General features: G+C 38.5%; 1 protein-coding gene across 6 annotated transcripts in view; it reads right to left on the bottom strand.

Moving 5' to 3' along the window:
• The window catches only part of PTPN13 (protein tyrosine phosphatase non-receptor type 13), a 140,194-nt gene that overhangs the window by 65,110 nt on the left and 51,399 nt on the right, over positions 1–23,685 (bottom strand). For all 6 annotated transcript variants that reach the window (XM_072862909.1, XM_072862910.1, XM_072862911.1 and 3 more), the window contains 4 exons: positions 21,401–21,466; positions 18,735–18,920; positions 15,902–15,995; positions 2,801–3,364 (listed from right to left, as the gene is read on the bottom strand). In XM_072862909.1, coding sequence (XP_072719010.1) covers positions 2,801–3,364; positions 15,902–15,995; positions 18,735–18,920; positions 21,401–21,466 — 910 coding nt within the window. The remainder of the gene's footprint in view (positions 1–2,800; positions 3,365–15,901; positions 15,996–18,734; positions 18,921–21,400; positions 21,467–23,685) is intronic.

Genomic DNA, 23,685 nt, shown 5'->3' with positions numbered 1-23,685 from the left:
TATTCCTGACTACACAAGCTTTCAAAATACCTTATTCTCTTTCTCCATTTTTCCTTTCAATGCCTCTCCTTTGAGGTTGTGCTGTGTCCCACGTAGGGAAAGAATAGCAGTTGCTGTCATTTTCTGTGGACTTCTTTCCACTCCATTTCTAGTTGTTGCCCACCTATCCACTATGTGACTACCAGCTGTAGACAGTAAGATACCCTTACATCAAGTGCTGCCCAAGAAACTGCCACCGCTACCTTTATCAAGATAGGTGACACATTTTACCACAGCTTTCCATGCAGTTGCTTATATCTCTCAGCTAGGCTGGGTTTATGTCACAAGAGCAATTCCACACATGCTTGATAATGCCTGACATTTGGAAATATCTGTCTACCCACTACGTGCTTGAAAATTTTCATACAATAGTAATGCACAGAAAACTTACAGGCTGTATCTTTAATTTTTTTGACAGACAAAACTAGCAATAGTCTCTTTTTATGAAAGATCTCAAGGGACCCATCTGTTGTAAACAAGACATGAGATAAGGAATAGTAAAACATACAGAAGAAAAAAAGAAAAGGAAAAGGGAAAGAAGTCTTAATAGACTAGCAGACTTTATGTATGAAGGCTTTTGTGAATCTGCTCATTAAGGCAGAATACAATACTTTCAGTCAGGCTTCTCAAGCCCAGTAAAATACAACAGCAACCAACTCCTGTGTGAAAAAGTATTCCCCATCCATCTTACTAAAATACTCCTTAAAACTGGCTCTCATTAAAAATTCACATTCACAACTAAGTTCTAGCCCAAAACTCTTATTTAAGTAGTTAATGGCCAGGAAAAAGAAAGCAAAAAAAGAAAACAAAAAAGAAGAAAAAAAGAAAAAAAATAAAAAAGAGCGCGAGCCTAAAATAAAACTGCAGAGCACACACTCCTAACTTCAATTCAAGAGTGAAACATACCTCCTTCCTCTGCTGAAAATAGAAAACTTGGAAGACAAGAACATTGCAACCCAGCTATCTGTTGAGAAAGTATTTTCATTTTTTTTCTAGCAAGCAATGACCATGAATTCAGAAGGATGGGCAGTGAGTCATTAGCTATTGCCTCAATCTTCCCTATACGGATTTGTCACTCAGGTCCTGTAACTATTAAGCCCCAGTTTCCAGTTTACTTTGACTGCACTTTCACCCATTACCTTTACAAATTGAGTAGTTCCACAACTGAACTATCTAGTTTCTGAACTATCTCAGTTTGCAAGGTACGGGCACGTTATGTTTTCTGCCATCTCCCAATCTGTTTGAATGAGAATGATAAACTCTTGCTCATCAATGTGTTTAGCCAAGCTTTTGGTTTTGCTGTTGTGCAACACAAACCTGCACAAAGCCGCACTCCTGAACAACAAGGCTATTGAGCTTTCCCAATGCAGGGAGTGGCCTCCTCTTAAACTGTTAGCTGCCTATCTCCAAAGGTCTGAGTTGACTCATATACTTGAGACAGTCCCCTTCAAGTTCAGAGTCTTAAACCAAAACTCAACCAACCTTCCCCATACCTCAGTAGATAATGACAGATGGTGAATGTCTATTGAGGTAAACAATGGTATCTCCACAGTACTACTTCCATCTATGTTCATCCCTTCATACTATAATGTAACCTTCATCAGAAGATGCTAATTTGATAGCATAAAAAACCTCCAGCTGTCTTGTCTGTAAAACTTGTACAGAAATCACAGCAGCTTTTTAAACTGCCTATGCCATTTCAATAACACCCCTTTCTGGAGCACAAGGCTCACATGCATAGGAGAGAAAGAACTGGCTTCCCATGCTATCCGCAATATAAGCATCTCCTGAGATGGCCTCAAGGGGCGTGAACAGGCATTTTTAGAAATTCAACCTCGATAAAAGGCTTTATCATGTCTCCTTAATAAGGAGGTGTTTAGATCTCAGTGCAGGAAAAGGAGGCAAAAGTTGGGTTTTTTCACACAGGTATTTCTGTCACACAACAGACAGGCAGCCATGAGTTTTCAACTGTATGGATTTTGAATGCACCTGAATAAATGACTGAGCTAGCTCTGTACATACAGCTCTTCTACCATATACCTCAAATTACTAAGTTATGCCTTCTGGTTCATCCCAAGCAGGATCCGACTCTGCTCTCAGTTTCTATCCAACTGTCCCAAATTTACAACCCCTGAAAATCACGTCACATTTTCAAAGCAAACAAAATACAGAGTTCCCCTTATTGGGTTCTGCATAAAGACCATTTTAAAAGTTTCCACAGAACAAATACAAAGACTTTTTTCCCCCATGCGTTCTTTTAATTAACTGATGGAACTTGTCAAGTATTCCCACTGAGTTAAAGACCTTAACATGAGTCCAAAAAAAATTTCATATTTAAGGGCTTAACTGCATCATCCAGAGTTATACAGTGCAAAAACTGAGAGATTTGGAGATTAAATTCTCCCTTTCCTCTGGAGTATAAATCGTCTCTAATAGCTGGAGATGAGGATTTTTCTTCAAGGAAAATTACTTGACAATTGGCTTTTACCAACTTTTTTTTTCTTTTTCTAACTTCAATTGATGAACTTGATACTGGCTGACTTACAGAAATAAACTATTTTCACTGGGTAAGCAATCTGGGCAAGCACATTTATCTTCATTGGCAATAGACATTCTAATGCTTTCACTTTACCTAAAAAAAGAAGACAAAGCGAAGATCTTGGCAGTTTCAAGAGCTGCTACAAGAGAACTCAAATTTATCATAAAGAGAAACTTTTGTTTAATGACTGGAATACTCAGAAAATCAAAAAGCTTCACTAACCTTCTACATTCATAGCTTCCCTCAGAAGCTGCAACTTCTTCTGTCTCTCTCTTATCCTGTCAAAGGCACTTGATATTGCTGCAGAAGTTGATGTCTCAGGCACATGGCGCGTTTGGTCCAGTTTTTGCGGTCCGAAGACATCCAGTGCTATGCTTCCATCAGAGTATCTTGCTTCCTTGTTTCTGGTAGTAGTAGAAGTCCGTACTGTAAATGCTTCGCACTGATGGTTGTGCCCATGAGAGACTCCAGCATGGTCCCTCTCAGCTGCCTTGTCAGTTGCGCAAAGCAAATCTGTGGAGGAAGCCCATACTTTCCGCTTGGGAGTGACATCTGTATGAAGGTGACCTTTTTTTTCAAATTCACTGGCTTTACATCTATGAGGACAGAAAACATCTTCCTGTCCCGAGTTGTAATCTGTGGAAATGCCCTGGAAAAACTCTTCCTCGCCTTGTGTTCCTCTAATAGACAGAAATCCCATAGACTTGCTAAGTCCTTTGTTAAGCATGGTCTGTTGAAAGAAGTGAGCTTTGTGTCCATCAGGTGCATCGAACACCAATGTTTTTCCTGGAATAAGGAGACATTTCATACATGTAATTTTGTACTTAATACAGAAGAGTGCAACAGAAATTACTTAGTGTTTACTGAGCACACATTTTGGCCTTGATTTTGCCATGCAAAACATTGAGACAGCTACTTAAAGGTCTGCCTCAGTCAATAAAGACAGAACTCCAACTACTTCATATCTGACAGGCATTTTATTTCTTTTATTTCTGAAGTGGTCAAGAAAAAATTATGGCCTACTATAATTCAGCATTAACATTTAAAAAAAATACTATCACATACATGCTGAAAGCTGTTTTCTCATTAATTTTTAAAATAGTCTGGACTATCACCAAAAGGACTCTTTAATGATCAACCTGAAATTAGCCATTCCTATCACCTCTCACACCCAAAGACACACCTACAATTTTTAATGACAAGTCTAGGTTTTTTCTACAGGTTTACAGATGCCCTGCAGTAATGTCAATAGTAAGAGAAGAATGACTGTGTAGTTAGGAATTTTAAAAATCCTGGATCTTCCTTTAACGACTATTGTTGGTGATGACAGTCTCTCCAGATAAAGAATACTCTAAAACAAAACCAACAAAGCTTCTAAGATCAAAGTGATTCTACAAGCCTGTACACTTCATGTTTCGTTAATAAATGGATCAGCCAATACTAATGAACTTCTCTTCTCCCTCTCCCTTACCGTGAAGTTACTTCCAGAATAAAAGAAACTGTCAGAGTTGAAATAATATCAATGAAATATGTGCTCTCTGAAGAATATCACATCATGGTCACCGAGAAGTTTTGGTGATCATGTATGTCTCGGGCATAAAATTTTCTCAAAGTATTAGCCCAATTTTACAAAACTAATTACAAACATCAGTAAGTACAGTCAAATTTCTTAATATTAACAGATGACCTACAAGTTTACCTTTCATGTTCTTAAGCCTTCCTGAGATCAGAATAAAAGGATTATAACCATTATAAGAGTAACATCCCACAGAAAAACTAGTATCAAAGACTATCCAACTGCTACTTTCTTTCTGTTAGCAAACTAAAATTTTTTAATGCTTCTGCATTATTAAAGTTGCAAAAATCCAAAGACTGTTGTAGATACCACACAGGCAGTAATGTACTCATAATTCCAACTGACCAAGTACATTGCAAAAATTATTATGAAGATGAAGTCTAACCTGTCCAATCTGCAACATACACACTGCATTAATATGGCAAACTTGACCTCATCATAATACCCATGATGAGAAACCCAACTGAAAATATTCCATGCTGGGTCGCCTAAGCAATGCCTGCTCATCCAGGTGGAGTCAGTATGGTATGTGATGCTTTTCTTAGAGCTAGCCCCCCCTCTACTATGATATTACCATGTACATCTTTTAAGAAGCAACAGCCTTGAAGACATCCTCACAAAAGAAAGCAGTCCCGAGCTCAAAGTAAATTTCTGTGCTGTATCTACTAATCTCAAAGATGGCTCTATAGTGCTGCCTGCTGCTCTTCCAAAGTCGATTGAAATCAACTGCCCCACTTGCACAGTAGGCTCCTGCTGATCTTTATCTAGAGTCTATTATCCTTTCAAATTGGGTTTCACTGAACGCTTTAAGGACGCTCATAATTGTACTCAGAAATGCTTTAAAAGCTTATGGCTTTACACCTTTCAACTCTGATATTCAACTTGAAGAGGGGCTGTTAGTTTCCAGTTTTTACTTCTGCAATAGTAAACAAACAACAGGTGTTTTAAAAAAAGCAAGACTAAAGCCAAATGCAACCAAGAAGCCCCTTGCTCCTTACCAACACACAAATACATTATGGTAAAATGTTAGGGTTCGGATTGTCTAAAAAGTGTCTTGTAAGAAATTACACAGTTCCAGCCAAGAGAATAAAACAAAAACCTTTGCCAGTGAGAATGAACTAATCTTCTGAAAGGATTTGAAGCATCACTTCATATTTTACAAATATGGCTTTCATCCTAAACTCAAGTAAACATAATCTTATGTTATTATCTTATTCTCAGACTATACATCCCTCATAAATCTGGTGAATTACATATAATATTCACAGACACAAAAAAACCTTTTAAAAATATCCATTCACTGTGAAGTTCACAGTATCTATCTAAAGCAGCAGGATGATATCCATTCTGCAAACACATACTTCACTTTCATGTACATGCACATCAGGAGAGACATTCCTAAACAGGATTTTAACTCAGTCATTTGTGAGAGAGATAAAACCAAAATACTGCAGTATTTAAGATGGTCACCAAAAAAGCAAATCAAAAGGAGCTCCAAGAATCCTCCCCAATAATGAGCGTTCCAAGATAATTTTAGGCAGAAAAAAACAAAACGACCTCCTCTACACACTGTTTTCACATATTTTTTACAATGTTAAAAAAACCAAACAACCAACCCACCTCTTCAACACTGAAAGTATTTACATGCACAAGACATTAACTGAACAAAACAATGGCAAACAAAGCAGAAAAAAACAAGAGAAATGGACAGCTGCAACTCCAATATACTACCGAGGCTATACATTCAGGATTACTTGGTACATCATCCGTCATGACTCAGAAGAACATTCCTGGTTCAAAAGATCATTTAGGTCTCTGCATGTTGAAGCGTTATCTTGTTTAAGGATCACATCCAGTGAAAAGAGCCACAATGTACTTTAAGTATCAATGGGTATTCTCACCATAGCACACCCAGAGACATAAACATATCTGTTGTACGCTGGTGAGAACTGCAGTGAAAGAGCCCAGCTGCCAGTGAAAAAGAGTGCTAGAGGGGAAGGAGCATCCTCCTCACCAAAGCTGTAGTTTCCATGGGCTTGTAGCATTCAGACTAGATGTAACAGAAGCTGCTTCCAGTTCATGCAGAGGCTCAGAAGACACAAGCTCCTTGCCTTGGCACGCAAGAGATGCTTTCTATTCTCCAAGTCATCTACCCACCTGGGGCTTCCTCATGAGGAAAAGTGAATGCCATGAATGCTATCTCATCAGCAGTGACTGGGAAAGTACTCATCACTACAGCTTTGCCACTCATTCAGCTAATTGCGTGATGAGACAGGAGATGAGCTGTCCCATCAGGAAGCAGTGCAGGAGGCATTCCAGTTCCACACTGCTCTTCCACTCTGCTGAGTGTAGATGCCTACAGGTCTGTCGAACTAATACCCACATTGACTTATGCAGCCAACATGAGTTTTTAACATAGCACCAAAAGGAATGTACAGCTGGCCTCAGTCTTAAGACTGTAAAACTCTCTTGGACATCTTTCATCTTTCCTCTACTACTCTCCCCATTCCCACTTCTGCTTTTGACTAGCCTTGGCACTTCTTCCCACCATTGCAAAACCCATCCCCCTCTACATAACATCATTTCAACATGCTCTCCCCAAACTGGCTCACAGCGTCAACATGAGCTGTTTAAGAATCATCCTCAGAGAAAGGTACAGAAGAGACTAGGGGGCAAGGGGTGCACAGCCTGCTCAAGTTGGGCATCTTGAGAAGGCAAACTGAAACAAAGCAGCAATACAGAACTCCATACTTCATACCAGCCAAGAATGCATGCTACTTTTGGCACCAAAGAGCAGAGATCAAGCACAAGACTCCTCAATACAGAAGCAACTCAACTGCAGGTAACAGTGAAAAAAAATGGATTAGGCAACTAGCAATCAGTCCAGGCCAGTTCCTCTATTTTTAATAACTTAAATCTGCCCTCATCCCTCCTTACATGTTTTAACTACTATTATAGACTTTGTAAGTCAGAAAATCAACTGTTAAGGTATTTTCACTTTTTTCCTGGACTTTCTCAACACACTACCTCAGCATTACTTAGATATGGGGTCTTAAATGAATGCAGTAAGTCTCTTTCAGCACAAGGCTCATATGTCTAGCTTTCAGCTAACAGTACACCTCCAGAATAAAGCAGACTGGAATCATATGCCCTTCTTTAATACATGTATTTTTAGTTGAATGGCATACATAAGTCCAAATTCATTAAGCCAATACGTAGTTTACCCATGAACTTATTTTCCCCAGCTTTTATGATGAAACGTGTGTGAAAATGAATGGGAGAATTACCAGTGAAAAATTATACACGAAGAATAAAGATCCAACTAATGGTCAAAAGAAGCCTGACTGCATAATGGAACTTTTACATCTTTAAATTATAATGGATGGAGAGACTCATGTTATGACCTTCCTTTAAAAAAAGTGGCTTGTATTTGTAATGGAAACTCTGGAGACCTATCCAAAGTATCTTGGCTCCACTAAAGACATTAAGTATCTTGCCTGAGACCACACAGAGCTACTCCATGCTTCAGTTACTCAAGAGTATAATGGGACAGAGAAGTGTTTCCCTACTTGTCAGTGATGGTGATAGGACAAGCCATTAGCAATTAAGATACTATAGCATGTAAGTAACTTCAAAAGGTGTGTTTTCCCTTTCCCCAATTACTCCTCTGCTGAACTAAACTCTTCTTCATGCTCATCTGAATAGTATCTAGGTTCTTGATTTCACATATCACCCTTCACATGTCGCCCTTGGGTATTTATCATCTACTTGATGTTACATTAGTGCAATTATTTATAATTACTGTAAATAATTCAAATACCATTATAGTAATTTCATTATTCCAAAGTATAATATATAGTGAGGGAATATACACAATAAAAATAGCAATTAATCACCAAGAGTTCACAACAAAATTCCCTTGTGGTGCTAAAATGAAAATCTAGTTTTCCACACACTTTCAACTGGCAGATGTTACATTTGCTAAATCCTTCTGCTTCCTTCTTCCTTTGGTGTCTTCAGCTATGAATGCTACTACACCCTCTTTGACACCATTGTCATTCACAAACCATCTTTTACTCACACTGGCAGTAATCTGGTTGATTTTCCTCTGAGCAAGAGAGTTGTTACCTGGTCCTAACTAAATTCAGTCTGTCTGCAATTACTTGTGTACCAGCTTGATCATACAGGCAATTAATCAAATATTACGTAAGTGCAAACATGGTCAGTGCCATCACATACTGTATCTGTTTTTACTGAATAAACTCAGCTCAAGTTTCTTTAAAGTCTTTCTGATTGCCCCCTTCTTTTTTTGCACAAAACAGAATACCTTTTTGAGCTCCGTTTTAGCAAAGCTCATGGATATATACATACATACACACACATGGGGCGGAGTTAGGAAGTGACAGGGGCTGGGGGGGGACAGAGAGAGATTGCTCACATGTGCATGAAAGCACACACCATCATTGCCAGACTGGAAGGTCTGAAAAGAGGAAATTATTATACCAGCATTTAAAAAACATCTCCAACACCATCTTTGTGCAGAAAACAGAATGACAGAAAAATCCTTATCCCAAGACAATACGGTTAGTTTCTCAAATATGTGTGGGTAGCTGATGAAGGAGTTGGGTTTGCAATCCCTTTGGGGCAGGCTAAGAGCCAAACAGAAGAAAACAGACAGATGTGGCCTGTGGGTTGACTGCTAAGAATGGCACACCTCCTCCTTTCTTTTACTTCTTTTAAATTGTTGAGAAAATCCAAGTCTCAGACGGAAATACTCCTAAAACAATGCATTATTTGTGAAGGAAGAAATGAGCTGGACACAAGGACTGTTGAAAGTACTGTAACAGCCAAGCTATAAATCCTGAGAACAATTTGCGTTCTGCTTTGGACTGACACGGCTCCTCTACCAAAAAACCCAAATAGCTCCAGAAACCAGGCATCTTGTTCACAACAGTGGTAGCAAACCTTGACAAGTAGCACTTTGTAAATGCAACATTTTACCTCTTCCCTTCCTCAGTACCTCTGCAGAAAAGACAACTGCACCATTGCTCTTTCCCACTGAGGTTTATGGGCCAATTTTTTTTGGTACGTTTCTCAGCCAAGTAGGCAAAAGGGCCACTCAGCTATCCCCTTCCTGGGAAAATAAGCTCACTGATACAGATGGTTTTCTGCACAGAGACAGCATTTGACATCTCTGGTTCAGTTTCCTCACTGATCTTTGTGTCCATTCTTCTTTTGTCTTCAGAATTCTGAGTTTGTCCTCAACACCACTGTGACAGCACTTCCAATATTGCCAGGCTGGAAGCTCAGTAAAGCAGTAGCAAATATACTTAAATTTAAAAGATATCTACCAACACCAACCACCAGTACTGCTAGATGCAAACAGAAGCACTTATTGGAAGAAAACAGGCATGGTTTCTGGAGTGTGAAAGAATAATTATTTTTTTTTTTTTTAAACCAAGAAATCTTCATCTAGCTTCCATTTGGTTTTGCTGAAATCTGGAAGTTATTCTCCAACTATTCAGTTCTTTTTTTCTAGTACTGAGGAAACAAGGGGAAAAAAAATATATATATTTACAGATGAGAGATTTTTCAAGTCAATGGAATTAAGTTTGTGCTGTATTTTTTGATAAGTTAAATCTGTGTGCTTGGATTTAGCAAGAAAATTAGTAAGCTGTTTCAGCTCACACATGGAGGTCATCGCTATAAACCCTTCCTTTACAGACTAAAAGCTGCATTTTTACCCAGATCAGGAAATAAAACATAATCCACAATCAATTTCCCTGGATCAAAAGCAAAAGGGTGCATTATTTTGTCTGAGAGTTTTTGCTGGGCAGCTACATTAGTAATTGATATTCTGGAGAATGGTAACTAAATGCTAGAATTTCTTGTTAAAATTAAAAGCAACTTCACTTAGCCTTAGAATCTTTTATTCAGTTTACAACACCTACCATTTTTGCTGCACGTGACAGAGCGTATAGTCTAATTAAACAGGGAGTTTTCTCAACATCTAAAATTTTGTTCAGTATTTCCAATTACTTCCTGTTACGTATAGTTAAGGTGAACCTTAATGATCTTTTAAATTCATTTCAAGCCTTTATTCATGTAGCATATATTATTTTGTCAGAGACGAACGTTGGAATTTTGCAGGATACAACTGTAGTATTGTAACATATAAGGTTAACTCGTGACAGTCTACCACACTGCACAAGTCGAGTTAAAATCGGAGACCCTCATGGCAGGAAAGCAAAGCCAAGGCACCCGTTACCTACAACTCTTTGAAAGATGGAATATCTCTGCAAAGGTCTGTCCTTGGTACTCACAGATCATCAACATAAGTTGAAACTTTGTAAATAAACACACAAGGTGCAGGATTTCAATTACTAGCGAGCTGGGAAACAGGCTGCCAGGCACATTCAAGTTATGGAGATTTCAACTGGGCTTTAAATAGACTACGCATCCTTTTGAAGGATGAGTGCCATAGTTTGTGGCAAAGAGTAACATGGTGAATTAATTCTTGCTTTATGTTAGGAAGAGTTTGACAGTTAGTTACTCTTTTGTCACACCAAAATAATTTTATGAAGCAACTTCCACAAATGATTCTTGAAGTAAAGACTCTTCAGGTCTAAGTGTTTTGAGTACGAAACTTAAATAATAGTCATTGGTTCAGATGACTCACGCCAGGTTTTACCACTTCTATTTCTGCTGGCTAAGTCAGTTCCTAAATACTGTGTTCTGAATATTACTTGACTGAAAGCAAACATTCTGTAATATTAATTTAGAATAAATTACTTCTGCAGTCAGCCCTGCCATAAAGCTCATTCACCAAGATGGCCACAGAAAGTGAGTCATGAAAGAGACAAAAAATAAATTAAATTGGGGAGAATATCACCATTAAGTTATTTATTAATTTAATAATTATCATCAAGACATAAAGACGGAAATGAACAGCTGAAATTATCAAACCTTGGTAGATAAGGAGAGCAAAATATCCAATTTAAAAACGTGAAGTGGAAAGATATTTCAAAACATTTGTCCTAAGCCAACAATAAAGCCCCAGCAATTATAATTTTGGGTGACCACAGTATGGAAAACTGATCTTAACATTAGCTGGCTACTCTCCAACTAGGAGCACAGCTCTCTTGCTGAGCCATCTCTATATTAATGAACTTAGCATGATTTATCAGCTATCTTAACTTAGATACTCACAGTAACATTCTGATACTCTTAAGTTCATAATAAATGCCTTAGCTCTATGGCGCTTTTTTCTCCATATGGCAGCTATCCTATTCATTGAAAATTCTCTTCAAGATTTTCACAATGACTCAACAGAACTTCACCTCAGTGAGTATCAGATGAGTCTTCTGTCCTCTCGAGGAAAGACTTCTGCTCACGGTATTTACTTCTTTAAATATGCTGGTAAAATGACTGGTATAATTAGACACATCCTTATGCGTGCCTCCCTGCCACCTTCCCCCCCAAATTGTCCCAGTGCTAAACTGGGCCCCAAATGTCTTCTCAGAAGAAGTTAAACCCAAACATTTAGATAAAAGATAATTGACATAACTTCTAACTTATTAGAAAGACAGTTCACTCAGAATCATAATCCTGCCTGGTAGCTTCCTACGTTTCTGTTTGCCATTTTGCTATTGGAATAAGAGGTGTATATTTCAACTACACACAGCAGCAGAATAGTACAGTGTCAACAGAGGGGAAAAAAAGGACTCTATGCTTTTCTGAGTTGGTTTTTCATTTCTTGTTTTTCCTTTACCATTACTATTTCTCCTAAACCCTCCTCTGGCTTTCTATTTGTGGCTCCTCAATCTATGAGATTATTATCGATGTAATTAGTACTATATTCCACAGCTCACTTTTCCAGAAATCTAAAAGCTGTACCCACAGGACAGCTGATCTGTGCTGTTACTGACAGAATTTGCACCAGCAAACCAGCATACCATTACAGAAAAAGAAATAACCAAGCATTAAATTGCTCTGAATCAAATGCGAGCTGTCTCTCATTAATACCAGATACCCATTTCACTGGGTCCTCACTAACTTTCAAATACATAACTCAGTATACAGGCCAAGTGGAACTGAAAACAGCTACAGCTGGTTTGGTTATGTGGGAGGTTTTGTTTTGTTCTGTTCTGTATTTTACTGATACTCTATATTCCCTGAGGTCTCAGGGAAGTGGAGATCAAGGAATGTATCTAAGATTGAAATACAGAGAAGTAAGATGGTGCTATTAAGACATACTAGGAAATGGGACTGATAACAGAAGTAGAATTGGGAAAGGTTTTGGGGAAGCTAAGAGGGTTGTAAACCCTCTAGGGAAAAGGAGAAAAATAACGAGAGTTCTACAGGTAATGAATGTGATACAGAAAAATTGAAACAGGTTGAGTGGAAGCAGGACAGGCAGAACATAAAAAAATAAAGGAACGATTGACTTCAATTTATCTTCTTTTCTGAAAATAAAAAATCAAATAACAGAAAGCATGAAAAAGATTTTCTACTTGTAGGGATAGGGGGAAGCAAGAAGTATAACACCAAAATATCATAAAACCCACACAGTAACTGAAAAAATATTTCTGCTGGTTGACAGTTCATCTTGACAAAAATAGGAAAAATCAAGTATTCAAGAGCATCTCATTAATAACTTGTAGCTTTGGGACCAGGCTTGGAGTGATGCAGACAAAATAATGTTTGCACTGGAACAGTGATGCACATTCTTTCCCTGTGGTGCCACACATTATCTGTAACACTCCACGCATGCATGCACTTTCAATCAACTTCAGAGAAACAGGGCTTAGAGGATGAGGTCTATGCAGCCAACTTTATAGTCTGGGGGTTATCAAGTTCACTCATTTCACAAATACTATTTGAATAAAGATTATGTTTAATTAGATCTCTTTAGACAACATAATGTTCTCTAGAAAGAGAAACCTTTCAAAAAGTGATTTTGACTGAGGTCGCTTAAAACCCTGTGCTGAATTTACTGGTCGATAGCAGCTGAGCCAAGTGGACTCCTCAGTCTCAGAGAACCCTTAACTCTAGTTGTTCTTCCCTGACCCAGTGATTTCACAAGCACACACACTGCAGGGAACCTGTTCTGCTTGGCATCCTGGAAATCCTAGGCAGAGCCAGACGGCAAGTGAGTACACAGCAGCAAGACAAACGTTCAGCTCCATAGCCCTTCACAGATTCAGACACTGCATCCTAACTGAACTTTTAGGTTATTAAAATAAAAAGCAACACCTCTCAATCATCTCAGAAGCAAAGTCATACATACTAAGCGATTCAAAAAGAGCAGGGATAAGAGGAAAGAGTATTCTAGCCATGACATTTTTTTCAAGTGTGAGGATACGGCAGAAAAACAGCAATTAGATCATCTAGTCTATATCCTTTGAGTTAAAGACATAGTCCTCAGAGAAAGTTTCAGACATAACAGGGATATTATTCACCCTAGTACTGAGCCAGAAAGGCATGGAGATACTGGCTGGAGCTACTACATCAATCTCCAAAATTCAGCAGAACCTAAAACAAAAGCTTTTTTGTTAAGATATACTTAAGCCTTTGGGGACAAACATTACTTCTGAGGAAAAAAAAAAAATCTGCTAAAAAGCTTAAAGTTGTGGGTAGGAAAACAAATGAACAAAAAACCCCCCCTCAAACCACAAAAACATTCAAAAAAAGTAGTTAAGGATTTTCTAAGAAAATGAAAAACAAACCAGCAAAAGACTATTCAGTTGTATTAGTGAAAACAAAACTAGAAGCAACAAAGAAAAGAATTATCAGGGTTGCTAATGCAGTGAGAACAGAGTTTAAAGACAACCTTGCTATGTCTCCAAAACTTAACAAATATTCTGACCATTATCAAAACACGCAGTTTATGACGATAATGGAATAAAAAGCAGAATAGATGATGGAAGAGGGTATGGAAATAACAAAGCTTGAGGTAGTAGCCAAATGGTAGTGTGCTCAAATAAAGTTATTTAAAACAAAACAAAACAAAAAAGGTGAGGAATATGGAATAGGTTAATATTGGCAAAAGAACAAAGATGTGTGTAAAGAAACTGTGAATATGACAATACTGGAAATTGGGAAGAATAGGATTAAAGAATACACTAACAATTTAACAATCAGAACAATAAGGTTCTGGTACAACCCTTATAAAATTGGTGGGAACCAGGGAAAGAATTCATTTTAAGAGCGAGCTTAAGAAGTTCAGAAAAGAAAGGCATTACATGGTTTACAAATCCAGTCAACCAGATTGATCCAGTCCCAAACCCTGTATTCCTACAGATCTTCCTATTGCTACAGAAATATTCTGGAAAAGAAGAAGGAAAAAAAGCCAATAAGAAAACAAAGCCCCCGAGAAAGCAGTCAGAACAGTGCATTTGTGCCAGAAAACAAAGAGACAGCTTGGACCAGAAACTGTTCCTAAACACATAGTGCTGTACTGGAAGGGCTGGCAACCATTGACATAAGGTTTTTATATCAAAAAGTTGCCTAATGTACGACTCATCTCAAAAGAATCAATAAAGGAAGACCACCAATGCCTTGCCAGACTCGTGTCTAACTTTCGCAGTTTCTATTGCCACTGACAACTCCATGGATTATTTTGGTTCCTGCAATTCACTGCACTGTTGCTTGATGCAAAACTAAAAAACAGAGGAATAACTCAAGCACAACAGCAACATAACTTTGTGCCAAGTTTACTGGTGGTAAATAGGCAGAGAGATCACGTGAGGCGGATGAAAACCTTCTGTTGCTAACACTTATGGTGGTGAGTATTTGTGGGTGATGTCACATTCTGGCACCAAGATACTCCATTTACAGATAAACATTTTAAGGCAAGAATGGTCTGACGTGATTATCACATCTCACTGCCTGCATCGCAATGACTTAAGAGTGGTCCAAGCTGATGCCTTATAAAACGCTCCTATCCAGCCCCACAATTCTTCCAGAAAAATATGAGACCAGTCTTTTGGAAGAATACATCCTCTTGTCTGAGAAGCCTAGCACAGAGCTGATGCTGCCACTGACCTTAAACAAGGATATCTAATGAAGTCATAGCCAGCATCATCTGTCAACCTACATCACTTTATCCCTTTTCCTCAACAGTGGCAACAGCAACAGTCTGCCTCTGAAACAACCTGTCTCCTCCCTGCCCCTCCCCAATTTCCTCTTTCCTTATTTCCCTGAAGTAACAGTACAACCCTATCTGGCCTCCATGACCACCTCACACTGTCAAAGCACAGCAGAACTGTGATGGAACATATAATACCTCTCCAAGAAAAAAGAGGAGGCAGAAAAAACCTTTGTGTGCAGAGAAAAGAGACCAGGGCTGCCTGAGAAGCAGGGAAGGAGGCTGTGTGCAACTAGAGCTATGAAGAGAAAGCAGAGTCCACACAAAAGAGGAACTAAGAAAAGCTGCTTCCTGTTCCTCCTGCTGACCTACCTTCAGCTGAAGATTCCCTTTCTCCAGAAACAAAACTTTTGGCTGAGAACCTTTAACACCTGTTCCTACCATCAGGACTGAACTGGAAAAAAGACATGTATTTTCTTGAAACAATTATTCTCATGTCACCACCACCAACACTTAGCTAGACACTGAACCATTAAAGTTCTGTGAATGTCAGCAAGTCCTCCACTATTCAACTTCTTTGGCCGCAAAATCTACCCAAACTTGGTCTTCCACAGTGCTGTATTTATTGCCATAACCCTTACTGCAATGAAGCACTTACCTGTGGGAAGTCCTTTTCCCCTCAGCCTCTCCCGAATAGCCTGACTCCTGTCTGGATGCAATTTTCCATCTCCATTGCATGAAAGTTGATCCACCTGCAAAACAGGCAGTAACGCAAAGTCAAATATTGAAACAGCTCACATTAGTATGAAACAAGCATCTGTTACGTAAATGCACAACAGAAGTCAGTTGTGCATTCAGCCAAACAGTTAAGTTCAAGTTCAGAGTGGAAATTCAAACTTTTTTCATAAAAAACAGGTTCATCAGTGAGAACATACCCTAGAATTATCCATATTTGAATAATATGTGCATTATTTTTTACTACACATTTTGTCTAATTTTTTCCACGAAGTGTAAATTAAGTTCACAAGTGTGCAACTTAAATACATTCCATGTCTACAGCAAACTGAGAGACAGCAACACTCAAAAACCATGTCCCATGGTTGCAACGTGACTGGAACTTGTGACTGGCCTGATGAGGTTTCTGTGCAACAGGAAGAACTATCTTGTACCTGATAGTTTTAGGCTGATACCTCACACAACATATTACACATGTAAAATCTCATGCATTTGTGAGAAGTCTCTTCCTTTCTTGTGTCAGGCTTAACTACTCCCATTAATTTTTAATTTTTTTTTTAATCTCTACTTCCCCCCAAAAAAATTATTTCACATGTACAATCATTCAAAAAGGAGCTTATTTGCTACAACAAAGAATTTTTAGTGAGATCTTTTGATATGGTGGGAATCAGCATAACTTGGACAGTGGCTCTGCTGGAAGGTGGGAAGGAAAAATCAAGCAGCCTTCTATCCATCACAGTTACAATGCAACTCAAATAACATTAAACAGATTAAATCAGTCTTGTGCCACGTTGCCCTTTACAAAGTATGTTAACACGGAAAGCGAAAACATTCAAACAGGACCTCTCAGCTGTGCTTCATAGACCACCAAATGACCAGTTATAGAGCTAAGACCTCTCTAGCCTTTGATAAGGCCAATCAAGATCAGAGGCACGCTGATCTTGGAATAGCAAGTTGTACTATGGTTCTGAAAAAACAATTTTATATGCGTTTCTTATTAACTTAAAAATTCCAGCACACATACAGAGCACTAAACAATAAAAATAGCAGGGATGGCTAGCTAAGGCGCACGAAAACACAGCAGCACAGCTATGTTGTCGTCGTTCTGTCAACACTCGCTTCTATTTGGCTATTTTGTTCTTGTCTTCTTGAAAAGGCAATGCACTGACATGTTATGAATTAGGTCAAAAAGGTTACTGGCAGAGGAAATCTAGAAGATCAGCACTGGATAACTGGCAGTAGTCCCACTCCTTCATTATCAACATGGTATAGGAGACAGAAGCACACCTGTTGGATTCAGCTCTCCACTGGATTTCAGTATGTGCATTTGGGACCACTGTTGCTGTCTTTGGCAGGCTGGTCTAGCTTAGTCTGTCACACTAACCTCAGACTCCCTCTGAAAGCCTGCTGACAAGAACAAGATGAGGAAAAGCAGAAAATTTGCTAAGCAGAAAGGGCCATTAAGAACTTGGAGACTAATGACTCACTCTCCACAGTGGCTGTTTCTATAGCTAGTGGCCCGATTTAAGGTTTGGATCTTTATTTTAATAGCTTCACTGATTAAGGCCTTGTAGGCCTTTATTTCATTGAATCACAGACTAGCTCTACTTGGCAACTACACAAGATTTCAGATATACAGCGAGGAGCACCGGACTGACAGACATAACCTCACAGACTAGACAATGCTTTGTGGAGCTCAGGCTCAGTGCTATTTCTGGAGGCCTGTCACAATTAGCTGCTGCCAAATATTAGACAAATGCAGGGACCTCTCACCTCGTGCAGGCATTTCCAAACCAGATTTATGAAGAAACTATCTAACAATTAGATCACAACAAATTGTTTTTTAAAAAGGAAGTATTATCAAGTCAAACATTTTTCTTGCAATTACAGTGCTTTCTCTCCAGACACCGATTTTTACATTGGCATAACCCTTATGAGATTAAAAAAAGGAGTTTCAATGATAGAAAACTGGATGAAATTCAGGACCATCATGGGATATCGTTCCAGCAATAATAAATTGCTTGGCACTTGTTATAATTATAAACAGAACACAAGGAAAGCAAGTATTGGCCAGAGAACTATCTAACAATATTGACAATTTATGGCCTTCCTTTCAGAGCCTTGAAATTCTTTAACTGTTCTGAAATTATGTTATAATGGTTTAGGTGAAGGGAGAGGTTGCCTGTTAGGAATAGTAACTTTGCAAGATGAGTTCATGTAGTTTCTTTCACTTCTGAAAACAGTTTAACACATTTGTCATCATTAGACAAATAATGTCCTCCACAATTATCATATCCAAGAGCTGAGCAGAAGTGCAAGAGAACTGGCACACTGCCTAAAAAGTCCCTCTTCCTGTTAATAAGCAGCTCTCCAAAAGTCAAGCAAAACTTTAAAAAAGAAAATTCACAGCAATCATTTTTGAAGTATTTCAAGTAGCAACAAGTCTAAGGCTTTGCCCCAGAGTTCATCATGTTTTTTGTTCTCCTGTTTTTCCCTACTTTTCTTTCAATGAAGATAAACAGTTCAGAAAATTATCTTCTCCCTCAGAAACAGCAGTCATGAATGCATATTCCAGGAGGAATTGTCAAGTGCACAAACTGTTACAAGGGGAGAGAAGCAATTCTCTCCTTTCAACACTCATTCTTATCAAAATTGCAACATAGTAAAAACAAGTGACTGCAGAGTGACTCTGAATTACCACCTTTGCTCTCTTCCTGCTCATTTCTATTATTACTCAAATGCTGACACAGACTTACCCCAGACAGGCTTCCCAGAACCAGTCTGACCAACTGTTTCACATATGAAAAAGAAGGGGCACAGTTACTGTTCCTTATGTGGGCACTGCAAGCATCCAGAACAGTCCGTACAGATACACGGGCATAAATGACATCTTCACACATGCCGAGGAGTATGCTGTTGAGATGATCTCCAAGTTTGATAGGCTAGTGATAAACAAAAACAGGGGGGACAGGAGATCAGTTTTAATAGTGACTTGTGGTAGACACAGAAACAAAAGACATTCAACACAGTAAAATAAATATTCACGAGATGTATTTCCTACATCATCTGACTGCCAGTTTGAAAGTCACCATTGACGTGGTGAAAAAAACAGCAGTTGTAGATCAGGGGACAGGCATTCAGCATCTAGATTTGATTCCTACTCTACAACAGTCTGGTCCAAACAAGCTGCCTGACCTGTAAGGTCAGGACACCAATGCTTTCCTTACTCAAGGGCTTACTGACTAGTGAAAAGGTTCAGAGGAAATTTTCTTTGTTGTTTTTGAACATTCTGCCAGTCACAAGCATAAAATTCAATCTTCATTACCATCATTTTGTAACCCTCTGTCTGCTATGCTTATTTTCTACAGTTCCTCACCTCACCAATATTTTGCAGCAGCTGTGTTAGCATTTCCAAAGTCCAGTGACATCATCAAACAATATCAACAAAATGTAAGGAATAAAACAGCAAAGCCACTGGTTAAGGAAGCAGAGCTTCATATAGTTGCAGGATAACACCCATACAGGTTAAGAACAATCTAGATTTAATTCTCCTCTACCCATTCAGTTAATCCAGCACACTGTACATGGAATATGACTCCTCAGGGTATGCAATAGTCAGCGATAATACTTGTTCTCAGATGCCACAGGCACTTGGGACTTGAGCTTTCTGATCTGCAACTCTCCCAAAGTGGGTGGTTACCCACAAAGTGCAAGCATTGTCATGCTTTTTGCATCACAGGGCACTTCAAACCATTACAATCTTCCAATCTTCCCTGTATTAGTACTCTTAAACTGTACCATAAAAAAAAAAAAGTATTCTGGACCACTCAGATTTAATTAACACAAGCTTTTCCCATCTATCTGTTTAGCATTTCTAACTAATGGTAAAAATCACTCTTGTATTCAACCACACTCCCAGCAGAGAAGCAGCTCATTAACCAACATAGGCAGGCAAATATGGAAGAAAAAAATTTTAAAAAATGGGAAAATCTGCACACGCAAATTAAAAGTAATGCCATACACAGACTGTCCTTTTGCCTCCACTAACTCCACAGGGTGAAGGCACTGCATGAGAACATCCCAAAGGTAAATTCTAGACTTCTGTTCCCCCTTTCTTTCCAGGCATACCTCACCACACTGTCTTTGGAAAAATATTGCTATACCAAAAGTTAGAGCACTCCTTACCACTGCATTACTGTGAAACTGTTGCTACAATCTAATACCAAAGGAAGAAACAAAGAAAAAGGGGACTAAAATTCATGCCTACTTTCTGCTCAACATCTACCTCTACCTACCTTAAACCACTCTCCCACTACTGCTGAATACTGTTCCTTTCATTTCCTACAAGACAGGAGAGCAAAGAAAGGGGATAGCTGCCTAAGAAAATACTGGGGCTTTTGGGATAGGCACAGTAGGCATTACAAATAAGTATACCTAAAACAGTCATAGCTTCTAATTTTTTGACTTTTGCATTCAGGCAGCTACTTCCAAATCAGTACAACTGAGAACCCAACTACTACTGTGTTAAAGAAAATATTAGGAACTGAACACTTAAATTGCCAAAGAGCCTTTCAAAATTGCCTTCCTTACCCTTACACATAACACCAACTAGTAGGACTGAACCCAAATATGAAACAGAAACAGCTTATCTCCTTGAGCTGCACAATGCTCTGCCAAATCCTGCAACTGCAAGTCCATCATTAAATGCTTTTTTGGATGCATTTCTATTATTTTCACTCTTTTAGATATTGACTTCTAAAAGTTTAATTGGGGGCAGGGAAGGAGCACCCAGGAAGATGATAAATCACATTATCTTCCGTCAGTTTTGGAAAGACAGTCTAGGAGTTCTGCTGGGTGTATGAAATAACCCCATTGAGCAATACCACTTGGCTCTAAGCAGTCTGTAACTATGTCTGCATTGACTGACAAGTCAATAGCAAGAGTCTACTCCCTGTTCCAAACAATTCATACCCTTTTTTGGCCATTGTGTAACGTAAGTACCTGTATGTGCCAAGTCCAAACTCACAGAAGTTACGACAGCACAGAGAACAAGTTGCTTTATTATGAGTAAAGCAACAATGTTATTTAAATATGTTTTTATATAAGCCTAAACCAAAACAAATAATTTTCTCTTTTGTCAGCAGCTTAAACTGTTGTCTTTCAGCCTGTGACACTACAGGATAGACTAGCTTAGATATATCTTCATGGAAACTAACAGAAATGTAGTATCAGCACCTTCTTTCTGCAAGACACCACCACTACCACCCTCACACACTCCACAGGAAAAGGCTCCAAATACAGGAAAGAAATCGTACTCTTCAGTGTCTCATTATGACACACTGCCATGTTAACTCAAATGCAGATTCAGTCAAACTATCAAGTCTGAAGTTGCAATACTAAACAAAACCAAATATAAACTTACCTGACTTTGAGGAACTTCATGGTCAGCTCCCCAAAAGAGTGCCATACCAAGAGAATAAATATGGACCTGTCATAAGACACAAGATATTTGTTATCTCATTGAACAGGACTGGAAATGCAAAGCAGAACTTTAAAGTAGAGCAACTAACTTAACATCATTTTGCTTATATATATTCTTGGTATTTAAGCTCAGTTGTCTTTCAAATTGTTCTTCTCTTTTGCCATGAGGGTCAGAGAAGCAAATCCTACTGCTACAAAATGTACTGCGTCTAACCAGTGCCTCTGTCTTCTCTGCTTGATTTTAAGCTTTCATCTTACGTTGAAGCCAGAAGCACATGTAATCCATGCGATGAGCCTGGTGTGGGGTACAGACTGCATGGTTGTGTCCAAGGATCCTTACAACTTTAGTCTGAAGGCAAGGCAGACCTTAGCAGGACTCAAACAGTGGGATACTACTGCAAAGAGATCCCTAAGACTGGGATCAAAGGAAAAGAAGAAATGAACAGCAGTCACCTTAATCTATTATTGATATTTTAAGATACAAACACATTCATCATTACACATATAATTAATGATTAATATAAACATTATTGACTTTAATATATCTTTAACATATTAAGCCCATCAGGACAGGGAATAAAACCTTTAAATACTGCAGAATTAAGAACACAAACACATACTGCCCCTATAGGTGACTGTGAAAACAAAACAGGTAAGTAAGTGCAGAAAAAGAGCAGTTTTTCCTGGACTGTATAAGTAACAGACACTAGTGATGACTCTTTCTACCAAGTTATTACTAATATTTGTGCTACTTAAATTTGTGCTACTTAGAGCAACAAGTTTATTAAATAATTGTGCAGGCAATGAACAACAATTACAGGGACAGCAATAAATTAAAAGTGATTCGCTTAAGTCAGCCTCTTCACTAACTAAACCAAAACATCTTACTTTAGTCCTAGGTATATAGATTGACAAGATCTGTTCAGACTCAGGTACTTCATATACAGATTTTAAAAACTTAGGTGTAAATTGCGTGTACAAACGTAATGGATGGACTCGACAGAACCTTTGAAATGATAAAAATAATTTTCTTCTTCCCATACTAAATACGTAGACTTGTTAAAAATCACACATCTAGAACTAGCTTAAGGTCATACAAGAGAATTCATCTCTGTACTGAGGAGTCTCTTAGCCTACTCAAGACAACAAAATATATTCTCAAAGACTCAGAAAATGGATGACACATAAAAGTTTTTCTTTTTAGACCAGATTCCTTGAAAGACATTATACCATTACTGCACTGTGCCACGAATTAACCCCAAAACACAAGTATGATGTATTTTTAGATTTCTATCGTAAAACAGAAAAAAGTTTCCTTTTTATGCATTTGGAAGAGCAATACACAGCTTGGTGATAGGGTAAGGAAGTAATTACAAAATATAATTAGAAGCAACATGTTATTAAAATTGTTCTCGTAAATTCAATGTGCTTTATTCATATAAAATTGGAATTTGACGTACTTAGAGAAGAACTCCAATCCTAAACTTCTGCCACTTAAATCTTGTGGAATGGTCTCTTCTCTAGCACAGTGTGAGTCAGCGCAGGACAGAAAGGTTTCCATTAGTATAAGGCAGTGATATACCAGATACTGCTGACACATGTTTACTCACTGGTACAGTTCAGTCCATCTGACTGACAAACACTGAAGATGTAGGAACGGGATCAGCTGGTATGCATTCAGACACAGATGTGCAAGGATATTCAGGTAGAGAAAAACAGAGAAATGATGTTTTTCTTTGTGATGAAGCTGGAGCAGAACCATGGAGGATTTCTTCGCAGTCATGCTCAGAAGGGAAAACAAGGAGGGAAATTTTGTTGCCAGTGGCATGTTCTGGCAGGACTGCTGCAGTGTTGTACACAGGTGCAGATGAACCACAGGTTTATGCTAGAAGCAAATATGTAGCCAGCACAGCCTACCTAACAAGGGCTCACCCATCACCCTCCTCACCCAGAAAGAAGGCACTGGCCACCAAAGTAAGGTCCCTCTGTTCCATGCGAAGAACAGAATAGGACAGAAGTCACAGACAAGCATCAAGGCTTCTCAGTTAATACCACTGCCCCATTGAACCAGAAACATTATCTTTCAAATACTGAGAAAACTGTTCTGTATCTGGTTTATTACCCATTACCCTTTCAACTGAAATACTAGAAAGTCTTCCTTACATATCCAGATATACCACAGCTATACAGAAAAAGGTGAATATACTTTCAGGGTGATAATGCATG

This window comes from Ciconia boyciana, chromosome 5 (genome assembly GCF_034638445.1).
Source record: "Ciconia boyciana chromosome 5, ASM3463844v1, whole genome shotgun sequence".
In the NCBI taxonomy this organism is placed as follows: domain Eukaryota; kingdom Metazoa; phylum Chordata; class Aves; order Ciconiiformes; family Ciconiidae; genus Ciconia; species Ciconia boyciana.
This window is presented reverse-complemented; position numbering and strand designations above follow the sequence as displayed.